Genomic DNA, 15136 nt, shown 5'->3' on the forward strand with positions numbered 1-15136 from the left:
GGCAAAAGGATCAAAATCAAATGATGCATGCTAATCAATTGGTGATCTACCAATGAGTGGTTAGGAAAAATTATTATAATTTAGATTTAAGTCTTTTGGTCAAATGGTTAGGAATGTTCAATTGGGAGTAATTCTCTATGGGGTCAATCGACGGTGTAAATTGAAGGAGATGGTTAGAAGTGAAATTGCCGTTAATACTCATAATCAATATGGGAATAAGGCTAATTAGGTTATTGATTACTTTGCTAAATTAATTAGATATTGGAGACGTTTTGCAACCTAACCACATTAAGATAAGTTGATTAACTAATTAGTTTTAATCAGATTAGATCAAACAAGTCTGTCTAGCTATTAAGAGTTCTATAATGAGGACAACTGCAACATGGATTGCTTATAAATGTAGGGGACAAGTCTCCACCAACCACTGCATGTGCATAAATGGGGTGGGCCTGGATCAGACAAGAGCTTCCCAATTATTAATTAAACTTTCCAACTAAATATCTTGGTAAGAAGGCCCAGTCGAGTTGCTTTCATCTACATTGCACATGTTAATCTAGAAAACAGAGCAGACTTGGTGGTGCTCAGTCATTTTTCCCCTAAGGACCCCTTTCGATTGCAGGAATTTCGTGGAAAAGTTTGATAGAACTTTTTACGTCTAACTGACTAATATAATATTGACTCCCTTGCGTAAGGCTAACATGTTGGTGAGATAGATAATTGGAAAATCAATTTTGAAGACTTTCAAGGTGAAATGAAAGGTGGCCCTGCTTTACCATCTCTATGTGGCCCACTATAGTTATTGCAACAGTTCATCTTGTGGGCCCGTTGCCATTGGGACATGGGGTAAAAATTGCACCGATCAGATAATCAAGTTCATCTAATTGATCACCACGCAGGTGGGCCTGCCATTAAATCAATCTGGAGGGATGATATTGAGAGCATCTTCATCAAACGATTATAGGCCGTTGATTCATCAAGCCCTCCTTTAGGGTCCATCTTGCCTTGTGATATTATAAAAGATCAAGGGTCTTGATTTCACATACAAGTCTTGATGTTGGACAAAAAATTTGCATGTGAATTGACTTTGTGCTTAGTCTTTCTCAAATTAAAACCTTCTGATTACTAATAATACGAGTCTTGGTAGTTTATCTGAAAGAGGCTTTTTTTGACCCTCTATCCAAAAGACTAAGACTAAAACAAAGTTTGGATCATTCCACTAATCAAACTTCTCCATTGATTGAACTTGTCTAACCCCCTAAAAAAGGTCAAAGTAAATACAAACCAATTTATAAATTATAAATCGTCTTTAGATTTTTCTCTTAAAAACTGACCTCCAACTCTCTCCCTCCCTCTATCTCTCTCGATGGGTCGAAAATCAAACATCCAGCACCTCTTAGGCTTTCTCAAAGACAAAGCTTCTGTAAGCAAAGCCTCCCTCCTCTCAAAAACCAACTCTCTCTCAACCTCATCTCCAGACTTAGCAGTTCTCCGTGCCACAACTCACGAACCCTCAACCCCTCCAAACGAGACCCACTTAACCACCCTCCTCTCCTTCGGCCATAGCTCTCGAATAACAGCCTCTTCCCTCGTAAAATCCCTCATGGATCGCCTCCACAAAACCCACAACTCATCTGTTGCTCTCAAATGCCTCATCATAGTCCACACGATCATCACACGTGGCACCTTCATCCTTCAAGATCAGCTCTCCATCTACCCCTCCTCTGGCGGTAGAAATTACCTTAATCTCTCAAACTTCCGGGATAACTCCGGCCCGGAATCTTGGTATCTCTCATCATGGGTCCGATGGTATGCTAGATTTCTTGAACAGCTCTTATTTACTTCAAGAATTTTGGGGTTCTTTCTCTCTAATTCAGCCCCTTTTTGCTTACAAGAGAAGGTATCTTCTCTTACTAATAAAGATCTTTTAAAGGAAGTTGAAGCTTTGGTGGGGTGTGTGGAAGAGATTGGGAGAGCGCCACAAGTGGGAGAGAATCGTGTGGTGGGAGAGGTGGTGAGATTGGTGGCGGAGGATGGCGTGGCGACCCAGATGGAGATTTTGGTTAGAGTTAAGGAGATGAGGGAGAGATTGGGTTGTTTGAGTTTTGGTGAGTCTATTGAGTTGGTTTGTGTTTTGAGGAGGTTGGAGAGTTGTAAAGAGAGGTTGCTTTTGTTTTCATTAGATGAGAAAACCAAAGAGGGAGGAAAAGAAGATTTGTTGGGTTTGGTTATGGAGATAAAGGAAAGAGTTGGGATTGTGACGAAGGAGGACGGGAGGAGAGTGGCTAGGAGCCGGAGAGAAAGCGAGTCGGATCGACTCGGTGACCGAGTCGTGAGATCGGATAACTCGGTCCGGTTCTCGTCAGGACGATTCGGTGGGGCTGTGATGTCATTGGTGAGTTGACTTGGGTTTGGATTGAGGGATGCAAAATGGTAATTGCACCCAGTTTTTTCATGGGGCTGATGGTGGTAGTCTGGTAGATGTTGAGTTGGTTGGCCTTTTTGTCTAAGCTTAGCAATCACAGCATTGAAGACTTTCTAAGTATTGATGAGCTTGTCTTTATTGGAATTTTCTAGGCAATTTTGCGGAAAGCCATTTCGCGGGTCACTTTAGCAGTAGAGAACACCCACGCAGTCTTGCTTTGTAGCAGATTTTGTCTTATTCATTTAATTCATCTGATGCTGCTGTTCTGTCCTGCAAAATTGAGCTGGCTTTATGCAAAATTGCCTAGCAAATCCCATCTTTTTAAATTTCTTGGAAAGGCTGGGGATAATCGAAGGCCTGAAGGAAGATAGGGATGAGACAAGAATATTTAAAAGACAAGTTTTTATAGAGGCTGTTTACCGGCGATGGGCTGATGTTAGATACGTATCAAGGAAAATGATTTATTCGCCCCCTTTTCTTCCCCGGGCCACCCAACTTCTAGTGTAAAAACGGCTGGGGATAATCTCACTTCCCGTATATAAATTTCTTGTACAGATCTCTTTGGTTTGTTTTTCTTCAGCTATTGTATGCTATTTCTTTCGAATGTAGTGATCTCTTGGTTGTATTTATTTATCTTTACTGAGGAATTATATTGTGGCAGGGCCCCATGAGGTTAGTGATCAACTGATCAAGACCATTCATTTGTTGGTCTGGATAGATCATGTATCAAAATCACCTGCCTGGCAATCCTAGCCTTCCATTTTTGCGGAGATTCTCAATCGTAGATTCGTGGTCATTTTGTGCATGAGAACCGTCCATCTTGCATACCTATGGTCATTAAAACATGAAGATATTGCTGGAGGAGCCTAATGAATGAACGATTCTGAGTCATTAAACAAGTGGCCTCCACGAAACCTTTGGAAAATGACGCAAAAACCAATATTAATATTTTGGGACAAGTTTATCCACTTCGTAGTAATGTCATAAATGGCGGCTGCTTACTTCGTGAAAAGGATTGAGAAAAAAACGAGACTTTCCTTCTCGATTTGTTTTGTCCACCGAAATCAACAAGTAATTATTTTAATCTCGGCCCTTCACAAAAAAAAGCGAAAGGCTGATTTATATATTTTCTAACCTTGAATTGGGAATATATTTTCTAGAGCAAAACTAGGAAGAAAGACGTGGTTATGGTACTCTTGATCATGGTTTTAAATTTCGACTGAAATTTCGGATTTCAGTCGGGACCGACATGAAAAGGGTACGAAACCAAAATTTCCGAAATTACAAAATTTTGGTCCAAATAAAAGCTTAATTTTTATTATTTTATTACTTTACCAAATTTCGGCCGAAATTTCGGTTGGAAAAAACACTATTTTGTGAGCCTGTACCCAATTTCTACCGAAATTTTGGTTTCTGGAAACACCGAAATTTCGGCCGAAATCGAAAATTAAAACCTTGCTCTTGATCTCATGGACCACAACTGATATTGCACATTGCCTTTGATTTGATCGTGATTGGATGATCTTAAGCCTGGACAAGGCATTGAAGGAGAATTATAAAAATTCCACCAAAAAAATCTATTCAAAATCTAATACAAGTTTAAAGTAAAAAATAATCAGAAAAATGGTTACGTTTGGATCATCCTATTAAGTGGTGGCACACGGTACTTTGTTAATAGCGTTAGATTTAACGCCTAACAGCTTAAGTTTTTGGAGTAACTGGTTGTTTCACAAATACAATTCACATATCTAATGCATGTAGTGTGTGAAAAGGCTATAAATTGGTGCAGGAGAGCTGATGAAGGCCGGATTCCTTTTCTCGTTAATTAGAAACAACCACTTTGTTCATACGAGCATTGGCTTTCAAGGCCTGCAAAACCCCGCAAGAGAAACTCATTAAAAAAAAAGGAGTAAGCTAGTATTAAAGGCCCAAGCGAATATATGTGTGTATTATGTCAAATTACCTCCTTATCCCAATCACACCGGATTGTGGCGAAAGACAAAATCAAGGTCTGAACAGCAGTCCCACCGATCATTCCAGCCCATATACCCTGTCAATGTATACAATCCCTACCATTTAGATGGAGATATGGTCTTTTCCTTTAACCAAGTTGCAACTCGCAACACAATCAGATGAAAATTTTAGAGTAGGAGTAAAGTTGCAAAAAAAAAAAAAAAAAGGGTGTTAAGTTCTTGGATAAAAAACTACTTGCCATATCATAGTGGCCAGTCTCGTAGAACTAGGTAGAACTTGGCATGAATTAACACAGCGATGGCCTAGTCTTAGTTTGGAGTCATCTTGTCAGATTTTGAGAATTAGTTTTCACACCCATAAATTTTGTGGCCATAAATTGAAGATTTAGAATCATCCAATAAGGGTTAATTTTGCTCAATAGCCTACCTATAATAAAGCCTCAAAGTAATGGCTTGGACCATTGAGCAAGTAGCCTCCACTTGTACATTTTCCTGTTCTATTTTTTCCTTGGAAAATAGTCCAATGGTTTGGATCATTGAACAATTAAGTAGCCTTCAAATTTATTTATTTTTACACCGAATTTGGAATTTTAAATTGGGCATTAGATCCACATATCATTCAAGTCGTTACTTTTGGCATATTATTGTGAATCCTATCACAAACCGGTTTGTGCAAAAGCCTTCAAAAATAAATCCGACCTCTAATTTCTGAGCTTTTTTTATATTTTACTTTTGAACATCCGAGCTCTAGGTTTAAGAACAAAACCTTGACCATTGAGCTAAGGCTTAATCCCTGGTGAACCAATTTATATATATATATATAGAGGAAAACATACCAGAATTCCGAAGTTGAAGACCCATCCCAAGAAAACTCCGAGGGGGATACCAATCAAGTAGTAACATCCGAGGTTCGCGTATGCCACAAATGCTTGCCAGCCAGAACCGATGGCCACACCTGAAATTGTGCTTTAGTTAAAAAAAAAACAGCTGTATAATATGTACATAGAGAAAAGTGTAGCTACATGTATGGTAGCTAACTTAGCTACTCCGACAGCTTAAAATATAGTGGGCTCATATTGTTTGGGTGATCCAAACTATTCATTTGATAGGCCCTCACATTGATAGGGTGTGCCCAAAAAATCAGCTCCATTGGATGATCCCGGCCCTTCAAACTGTGGAGGCAAAAATGGACAGATTTGTGAAGGTTTTTACATGTCCATTTTTTGCCTCCACAAATCGTAGGGTTGGGATGATCCTATGGAGCTGATTTTTTGGGCACCACTATCTATGTGAGGGCCCATCAAATGCATGGTGTGCGTCACCGAAACAATGTGAGCCCCACTGAATTTTAAGCCGTCGGAGTAGCTAAGTTAGCTACCCGTACGTGTAGCTATACTTTTCTCATATACATATTGAAAGTATATTTATATCATTTAAAATGTTAGTGAGTACAAATCCTGACTAGTTTTTTAGTGGGCTTACTATAGTTCGAATCATGGAATTAATGGCTTCCGAATAACCCTTAGGGGCCGCTTGGATATGCTGATTTTTGAATCTTGGTTTTTCTTAAAATCGTAGCTGGGAGAAGAGAGAATGAGACCGATTGCTTCACTTCTCTTTAGAATCTTGGATTTTAAGTAAGAAATTCAGGTTTTAGAAATCTCTCCCACATCCTGAGATTTCTAAAACCTGGAAAGATGGGATGATCTCTTGCTCTCTCACTAACGGAAAGAAGGGCGAGAAAACATAAAACGATGGTTGGTCAGCCTGGTCTCCTCCTTCTCTCGTGTCCCAACTACGATTTGGAGGAAATCCAAGATTTTAAAATCTGTGAATCCAAACGGCCCCTTAATGTCCCATACTCATATTTGCAAATAAGAACTAATTTTTGTGACATCCAAAGGGGTCTTAAGCCAGTGATTCGTGTATGGCCACACATTCGGATAGTAATGTGTGTGTTTGTGGATTTAGAAATTTAAAATCACTCACCAGAAAGAACTGGTTGGATGCTATTGAGGAGGATTGTGAAGGCCAGCAAGAATGCTAGTTTGTCAGCTGCATTGATGACGGCGATGCTGGAGGTGAAGATGAGAGCATATTTGTCGTGAAAGGCGAGGATCAGGGCCCAAAATAAGAGGCCTATCACCATCGAGTTCACTACGGATACTATCGTTGCAAACTTTGCTGCTTTCCCATCGCCTGCTCCAAGCTCGTTCGCAACCCGAACACTGTAAATCATCAATTAATGACCCAATTGATGCGTGATTAAAATTATATTAGCTTACTATTGTTGCTGTACTTTTCCAACATAAAATGATAGTACTACTCAAAACTCACCCGAGTTGAATCAATTCAACAATTAATCGAGTTAATTTATATTAAAAAAAAAAAAACTAGGCAGAGCCGTCTGAGGGGGAAGGTCTGCTGCCAAGATTATAGATAGACACGAGAGAGAAGCATGTGAGAAAAGCAAATCATATCCCCACATGAAAAGATGGGCCTCTTTAAAATTATGAATCCATTGAGTCCGATGCTAACATAATTGTAAACACTTTGGGGGTAAGGACCATCAAGTAGTCTCTATGGTCACATTAAGTGAGAAGGTTAATAATTTTCGATGACTACATGATCTATCTGAGTGTGAAAGGAATAATGACTAAATTTAGAGACTCAGGATTAAGGCCAGTTGACTATAAATAGATTTGTAAGACCAAAAGAGACTTCACCGGTGGAATTTAGAGAAATAAAGCATTACTGATTGTGTAAAGGCTTCACTCAAAAAGAGACTATAGACTATAAGAAAATTCTCTTATGATTTAAGAAAGATTCTTTTGAAAAGCCTGCTCTCTTAAGTAGCAGGTCGTATGAGGTTCTCTATATGTCATAGCCGGTTTTGAGGCAAGGTGCACATAGTATATAGACTAAAAAACGTTTGTCTTACAGCATGCTTCTCGAAAATTGTACATAAAGTTTTATAGAGGATACTCTAATTTTGTGTTTTAATAAAATTGTTATAGATTAATAGATATATCTTAAGGTCGGTGAGAGTAATATCATCTTTCTTGTGTTATGTGTTGATGATATGTTACTTTCTTGCAGTATTTTGGCTATGTTGTATTAAGAACAAGTAAGGATAAATACCTTTCAGTGGAATCTTTCTGTCCAACGGGGATGAATTCTTCCAGTGACAGATTGACTATGTTTGGGGATATTTTTATCTTTAGAAATTTTGTTATGACGGATCTAGGTTAAGCGCTCTATGTGGCAAGATTTTAGGTTCACCTGATTGGGATGTGAGAATTGTTGAGATTGTCTTAAAGTCCTATAGATATTCAACATTGATAAATTGATCCACTTGTAGTGTTCTTGTAGTGAAGGACGATGTATTCAGGCACTTTCAATGTCCTAAGAGCAAATTAGAATATGAGCAGATAAAGAGAATTTGTTATAGTTCTATGAATGGAAATCTTATATTTACTCAATTCTGTGTCTATTTAGGCAAAATCTATGTAGTAGAAAAGCTTAGAAGTACCAATATGATTCTGGCATAGATCATTAAAAACTGTCAAGAAGATGATGCTCACATAAAGTAGATCAAATAGCCTTAAGGTGACTGATGAATTTAATTTTGACTAATTTTTATAGTCGAGACACGTAACATTCTGCTTAAGATTTTTTTTTTTTTTTTTTTTTGAATCATGGAAGAATGTCAAACAAACACTACCGGCTGCTTTCACATTGGAAACTGAGTTTAATGTGTGTTTCGACTGTAATAATTCTGTAATAATTCTTTTGCGGTTTTTTTTTCCAAGAACAACAATTTAAGTAAGGGATCAATGTATGTTGAGATATTATTGTGAGGAAAAGTGTTCAAAATTATACAATATTTGTGAAACATACAAGTACCACAATTGTGTTGGCAAACTCCATAACCAAGGGCTTACTACCAGAGGTCCTTAAAAATAAAATTGCATGTATAATTGGGCGATAATATTCCCCCCTCCCTCCTGAAAAAAGGTCTGGTCGGGTTCAGGTTGGGTTTGGGTCGGGCATAGGTTGAGGGTTCGCCAATCCGACCCGAGTGAAACCCATCATTTTTTTTTATAAATTTTCACTTTTTTTTGAAGCTTAAAAACTTGGGTCAGGTCAGGTTCAGGTTGGAAAAATAGGTTCCACGGGTCGGGTCGGGTCGGGTTGAGGCCAACCCGATCTGAGTTGCACCCCTAGCTTTTTGACGTCAATTCACGTTACAAGGGGGCAGTGGCGGAGCCAGGATTTATACATAAGGGGGGCAAAATATGATAATATATTTAATCCAAAAAAAATTACATTGTTAATGAAAAACTCACTACAGTTGTCCTCGATGAGTCGATCATGTTCTGAAAGCAATGCATGACTGTTTCATTATCTATGCTTCAAAATATATTATTTTCAATGTAAGTAATCAAACTATCAGTCATCCATTGATCTGCCATCCGATTCCGTAAATTTCTAGGGTTTTATCATAAATATCTAGGGCAAATCTCATCAATCAAATGGTTTAGTCTTCAGAAATACAAAAATAAAAGAAAGAAGGAAAAAAAATATGTCCTTGCCTCCTCCTCCTTATTCTTCTTCTTTACTTCTTAGATGAGAGTGAGAGGGGCGAAGTTGAATCGAACGGCTTGAGAGTTGCCGAGTTGGGACGGTGGGACCATGGGAGTGGGAGGGGCGAGTAGTTTCCAGAGAAAGGAAAAAAGAACTCTATTTTTTTTAGTGTGAATTTCAAGTTAGGCTTTATTTTAGGGTAGTCATATTTTCCCAATTTCCCCACTTGATGGATAAAATCATCCCCTTGAGTCCTTGACGTTTTCCTTTAAGTTTCAAAGGTAAAGGAAATGGTCAAAAGTGGAGAATTTATACCCGTGCAGTTAACCAATCTCATGATCCACGAAAAGTATCATTGTCCTACTTTATTTTTATATTTTGCTACTTTTCAACTGTTGTTTTCTAGAAAAGCATAGAAAAACTTTTTCAAAACTTTTAAAACATGTACTTTATTTAGTTTTTTTTTTCAACTCATGGGGGGCAGTCGCCCCCCTTATTACATACGTGGCTCCGCCCTTGACAAGGGGCGAAGTACCCGTACTGCAGTGAAAATATCATCGCCCGTATAATATTTTCAAGTCACCTCATAGAAACTCTCACCTTTGGACAGTGAGAGTTTCTACAAGGTGACTTGAAAATATTAGTTTTTATTTTTTTAATGGTGTGTCCGATTTAGGCCGAAATTTCGGTTTCGGTGAGGGCCGAAATGCATACCGAAACCGATTCCACGTATAAAAAATCGCTGTCAAAGTTAATAAAGTAGTTGTCATGCCGGTGGGTGGCACCTCAAAAGCTACAAAAGTTACAAAAGTGCCCATAAAAGACAGAAACTTGATAATCTAGGGATTGGATATTTAGACGTGTATGAAGTAAAGTGTAAATCTGGTCCATGAGAGATAACTTTAAGAATAATATTCTACACAAAAGACTATAAATCCACGGTTGATATTTCGATCTTCAATCAGGAGGGATGGTGGGCGTACCATATCAATACCATCAATCACGGAAAATATTTTCTCCAGGGGCTTTTCATGCTCCCGACACTCCCTTTTTTTTCTTAGTTCTATTTGCATTGGTATTACTTAGTAAGAGTTATGGATAAATTAGGAATCCAAATCCTTGGTAGATTATAAAAGGAGGTTGAGTGGAATTGGGAGAGGATTGGGAACTTTATAAATATGGGATGAGAGATGTATCAGACCAGTTTTCTTTTTCATTGAATGAAATTTGAAGTTAAGTTTGATTTTCTTTATCTTCCTTGTGGGAGTCAAGGATTCTTGTTCCAAAGTTGAAGACGGTCACCCTCCAGTTTACTTTTTTTTATCAAAGGCAAGGTAGTGTTCTGCCCTTCACAGGCTCCGTTGCCTCACTCCACCCTAGGTGTCTCTCTCTCCACCCATCTCTCGCAACTAGCCCCACAATATTCCGTACGATCGATATTTTTTTAGGGAAGTGATATATCAGCCCCTTTGGATTACTAGGGACACCTAGCGCCAATTAGGGGTGGACATTGGTTCGGTTCGGCTCCAGGGTAAACCCAGAACCGAACCATATGCAATCGGTTCCCAGAATTTGAAACCAGAACCGAACCATATATCTTTAGAACCGAACCGAACCAAAACCGAACTTGATCGGTTCGGGGTTTACCCAACCTTTATTTTATAATTTTTTCACATAACAGTTGAGATTTTATTCATTTTTAATAACTTACGATTAAAACTTTAAAGGCAAAGCAAAACGTTAAAGGGGGTGAATTTATCCTCAAGCAGTAAGTGTAAAGTCTAAAACATTTTTTTCTCACAAAACCATATGGGGGGTGATTTTATCCGATTGGGGGAGGATATGATCCTACTGGGTTCTCGGTTCCAGGATCCCAAACCCAGAACCAAACCGCATTCTCACGGTTCCAGGAATCAAGAACCGAAATTGAACTACCAAATCCTAGAACCGAACCGAACCAAATAGTTCGGTTCTTCGGGTTGAACTGGAACCATGTCCACCCCTAGCGCCAGCGTACGTGGCAATTAGGCCCATTGAATTCTTCTGACGTCAAGTACATCAGCCCCACTTTAGTCACTGATACACCGGCTCTAGTTGTCCCTGGTAATCAAATCAAAAGGGGCGAATATATTCTTCCCTTTTTTTTTATAGTTGCCAAACATGCCAAATTTTTTTGGGGGGGAAGTGATATATTCGCCATTTTTTTTTCCCTTGGGGCGGGTTGGTGCTGCTCCAAGTTAAAAAAAGCGAGTATATCATTTTCCTTTGGGAGATGATTTTTACCCCCCTGCATTATGTGCACACCCCCTTATTACCTGATTTGACGTGAAAAGTGGGCAGCTTTATGTCAAAATCACGTTATAATGGGTGTGCAAGTACCGGAAGGGGGGGGGGTGAAAAAATCATCACCCTTTCCTTTTTCCTGTGATAAAGGAAAATAGAAATTGAGCAGAAACGTACCCGGTCCCAGCCAGAAATGCAAATGGAATCATTATTTCCCATCCATTGATGCTCATGCTGCCAGTAGATAGAAAAGAAAATGTCAGTGTAGTACACATCTTTATACTTTGCTAATGACAAGTTTTACCTGAAAAAGGGAAATTCATCCAAAATAATTTTTCGAAGGTTTGTTAATGTCTTGGAAAATAAATTTTAATTAAAAGCAAGTGTTACCAAACCTTGGGAAAATGGTTTTTCAAGACAACTTTTTATGTTAAAATGAGAAATCAAAATAGAAGGTGCTAACCAGACGGAAAGTGCATTAATGGCGACCGTAGCGTTCTTCAGTTTCCCACCCAACAATATCAGTATTCTGTAATACCAGTACTCCAAGCTAGATCAAAGAACAAAAAGAACCAAACACTTGAGCATATCATATCTTTAATTACCTTTGTTCCAAAAACCAGTCCATTAGAAAATTTTTGAAGAAATAAAATGGAAATGATATATTCACGCCTCTTTTTACTTTGGCAGACCCCCCTTGTGTAATGTAAAAGAGTAGTCATAAATACATTGAACTATAAATGATTAAATAAGGCCAACTCAAACAGCTTAAGCTTTTGGAGCAATTGGTTGTTTCACATGGTGTCAGAGCTATTATCTCATGGTAGGTCTTGAGTTCAAAACCTAACAACTTCTTAATATTAAAAATCCATGTGTATTGTCAACCCAAAAGAGGGGCTACAAGGGTTGTTGAAGTATAAATGATTAAAAATAAAAAGAACTCTAACTGCTTTAGCTTTTTGGACTAAATGGTTGTTTCACACACTAGAGGGTGCTACTAGAGAATCTTTCCCAAGTAAAAAAAAGGATGAATATATCACTTCTTCTTCCCCCCTCCCCCCCAAAAAAAAAATGAGAGAGAGAGAGAGACCGACCAGAGCATGACACCAGAAGCTGCCGACAGTTTGAGAAACTCCCACAAACCAGAGAAGGCTTCCATGGAGAAACCAGTCCATGTGAGAGGACACCCTCCAAAAACAATATACGAGAACCCACCCAACGGGACCATCCACCATGAGATATTCAATGCAAATGTTGCGCCATTGATGCCAAGATCAAGCTGGTAGATTAAGACCCAATTCAAGAATATGTGAATTGTAAGAGCACCTGCAGCAATATAAGCTGTAATAATATTCTTCCGCTGGCATTGTAGAAACCTCTGGATAGAGAATTGGAAGCCAAAGGAGAAATGAAGAGGGATTAACCAAATAGAGAGTGTTCCAGCTTGTTCGGCGATGTCTCGGGGTTGGCCGGTCAGTAGGAGAATTGGGGTTGCGAAGATGAATATCGGCAAGAGTAAGATTGAAACGGCCAAGAGGACAACCCAAGATCGCTGCAAGTAGACCCCCAACATGTGATATTTCTTCGCTCCGAAAGCTTGGCCACATACTGTCTCTAGAGCAGTAGCCATGCCTAACTGAACAAGAAAATCCTCCCATATTCAGTTTATAGAAAAGAAACCAAAATTTGTGTGTTGAATTATAAATGGTTAAATAAAAGCATTTCTAACTTAAGGCCTGTATGTTTTAGATTATGACAACCGATTGTGGAGTCGCCAACCAATTATTGGACTCAAATTTAGTGCAATTTTCTGTCCAATAATCGATTGGGAACTCCACAATCGGTTGTCATAATCTAAAACAAACAGGGCCTTAATTTGGAGCAATTGGTTGTTTCACTTGGTATCAGAGCTATTGCCTCAGGTCTAGGGTCTTTGGTTGTTGAATTATAACTTTGGAGTATTTGGTTGTTTCACATGGTATCAGAGTGCTCTCGGGGCAGGCCTTGGTAGTTGACTTATAAATGATTAAATAATACCAACTCTTACAGCGTAAGCTTTTGGAATTAGTGGCTGTTTCGAATGGCATAGAGCGCAGGTCTTAGGTTGTTGAATTATAAACGATTAAATAATATGAACTCTAACACCTTATGCTTTTGGAGTAATTGGTTGTTTTTTTTCGCTCGGTGTAATTGGTTGTTTCACACACACACACACATACATATATATATATATATATATATATATATATATATATATATATATATATATATATATAGAGAGAGAGAGAGAGAGAGAGAGAGAGAGAGAGAGAGAGAGTACCATGAGGCCGAAGGAAAATCCTAGTACAACATTGTAGGCGATGGAGAAGGAAGCAAGCTGGAGATCACCTAAGTGACCTGCAAAGGCCTGGGATATGACAAACATTGAAGTAGTTGCAAGGCGGATGAAAACAGCAGGACCCACTACCTGCCATAACTTGTTCATTTCAACCCAGATTTTCTTACTTGAGCTACCCTCTTTTGCATCTACAGCTGACTTCAGTAATAATGGCACCTCCTCTTCTCCGATCTGCATCTCAGCACGCCAGAGAGAGAGAGAGAGAGAGAGAGAGAGAGAGAGAGAGAGAGAGAGAGAGAGAGAGAGATTCTGGTCCACTCTTTGTTGAACTTCACTAATAATGCCTCATATAATGCCTTGCTATGAAGTGATATTAATCTATTGATAAGCCCATTTACAAACAATTATAAGATGGGAAATGATTTTAGCACTCCACTCTTTTAATATGTAGCGAAAGCCTCTTGTCTTTTAGTGTTTAAAGGGCTGTCAAAATGTTATTTATATTTCCCAAAAAGCTCAGGCAACACCAATTAAAAACTAAAAGACAAGAAGCTTTTCATATAAAAAGACTAAAAGAGTGGGGTGCTAAAATCATTTCCTTCATATGATTTAGGGGAATGATATTTTCAGCCTATGTGACGGATAAAATCCCCCTCCTTAGGTTTTGGAAGGCAAAGAACAAGTCAAGGAGGTGAATTTATTGTTGTTGGTGAGGCGTCATAACAAGCTAAAAACCCATGTGGACACAAAAAAAAAAAAAGTCCCAAAAGCAAAGTACCCCAAGCATGACAAGATACAGAGGGTGAAAGAGCACACCAATAGGGCCACATGGTGGTGATCATGGCGCACTCAAATAATTGTGCCAAAACGTGAAAAATGATTGTCTTCCGGTTGGTAGATTTGATTTATTTCCAAATTTATATTTTAATGATAATATCCCGAATAGTGTGAAGGCAAATATGCTCACACTTTTTCGGTTGTTATGTATGAGGAGCCAAAAAATTAAAAAAGAAAGGGATATGATTTCAGCCTGCAATGTTTTGATAAAGATGCGAGGTATCTTGACGTGTAGTATTGACCCTTTAAAAACGACGCGACAAGATGCCTCGTGCCATGTCTCTCGGTTTTCAGCCTATTGTACGCCCTAAAAAATAAAGTTTTTGGGGATTGAGCCGAGTTGCTTTCGGAGATTCTCAATAGAGCGCTCCTAAGATTCTCAATTGCTCTGTTTGGATGCCGGGTTTTTTTTTTTTCGTGGGATTTATGTGGGTAAAGGTAGGAGACAAAAGAGGGGACAAGCCATAATTAGAGAAAGATACTATGATGAGTGGAGAGAGAGGGTAGAGAGAGAGGGTAGAGAGAGAAAGAGAGAACACCCTTTTCAAGATAAGATTTTGCTGATGTCAGCAAGAAAAAGCTGATGTGACCACTAAACCTTTACCCACATATATCCTGGGAACAAAAAAAACCCAGCAACCAAATAGAGCGCTGCTAGGAAAACAGGATTCCGTTTCGGAAAAAAAAAAAGGGGCT

At 38.8% G+C, this 15136-nt stretch overlaps 2 protein-coding genes across 10 annotated transcripts; one reads left to right on the plus strand and one right to left on the minus strand.

Moving 5' to 3' along the window:
* Window positions 1–1281: 1281 nt before the first annotated feature.
* On the plus strand, window positions 1282–3047 carry LOC143848190 (putative clathrin assembly protein At4g40080). The gene has a single exon (XM_077357070.1). It carries the CDS (start codon window positions 1364–1366, stop codon window positions 2399–2401), a length of 1038 nt encoding a protein of 345 aa, XP_077213185.1. The 5' UTR covers window positions 1282–1363; the 3' UTR covers window positions 2402–3047.
* Window positions 3048–3964: 917 nt separating this feature from the next.
* On the minus strand, window positions 3965–13930 carry LOC143848170 (protein DETOXIFICATION 27-like). Of its 9 annotated transcripts, none has more exons than XM_077357037.1 (9): window positions 13771–13901; window positions 13586–13672; window positions 12360–12901; window positions 11729–11815; window positions 11443–11499; window positions 6385–6623; window positions 5232–5350; window positions 4386–4472; window positions 3965–4291 (listed from the first exon to the last, which is right to left on the minus strand). In XM_077357037.1, the coding sequence occupies exons 1-9, from the start codon at window positions 13789–13791 to the stop codon at window positions 4244–4246; spliced, it is 1287 nt and encodes a 428-aa protein (XP_077213152.1). In that variant the 5' UTR covers window positions 13792–13901; the 3' UTR covers window positions 3965–4243. The 9 variants fall into 9 exon arrangements, 5 of the variants coding, with proteins under 5 accessions (XP_077213152.1, XP_077213151.1, XP_077213153.1 ...); XM_077357036.1 differs by having other exon boundaries at window positions 13586–13662; window positions 13771–13900; XM_077357038.1 differs by having other exon boundaries at window positions 13586–13662; window positions 13733–13809.
* Between the last annotated feature and the right edge of the window lie 1206 nt (window positions 13931–15136).

The sequence above is a fragment of the Tasmannia lanceolata genome, unplaced genomic scaffold (genome assembly GCF_043159265.1).
Source record: "Tasmannia lanceolata isolate RefF3 unplaced genomic scaffold, GAP_Taslan_0.1 ptg000016l, whole genome shotgun sequence".
Lineage (NCBI taxonomy): Eukaryota > Viridiplantae > Streptophyta > Magnoliopsida > Canellales > Winteraceae > Tasmannia > Tasmannia lanceolata.

Excerpts from the sequence above, each read along its gene's own strand:
- LOC143848190 (XM_077357070.1), top strand. The coding sequence starts at position 1,364 with ATGGGTCGAAAATCAAACATCCAGCACCTCTTAGGCTTTCTCAAAGAC.
- LOC143848170 (XM_077357033.1), bottom strand. The coding sequence starts at position 13,840 with ATGCAGATCGGAGAAGAGGAGGTGCCATTATTACTGAAGTCAGCTGTA. Across the intron at positions 12,902-13,585 it reads GATTTTCCTTCGGCCTCATG|TTAGGCATGGCTACTGCTCT; the intron begins GTACTCTCTCTC and ends TTTCTTGTTCAG. Across the intron at positions 11,816-12,359 it reads GCTTCTGGTGTCATGCTCTG|CTTGGAGTACTGGTATTACA; the intron begins GTCGGTCTCTCT and ends TCTTTGATCTAG.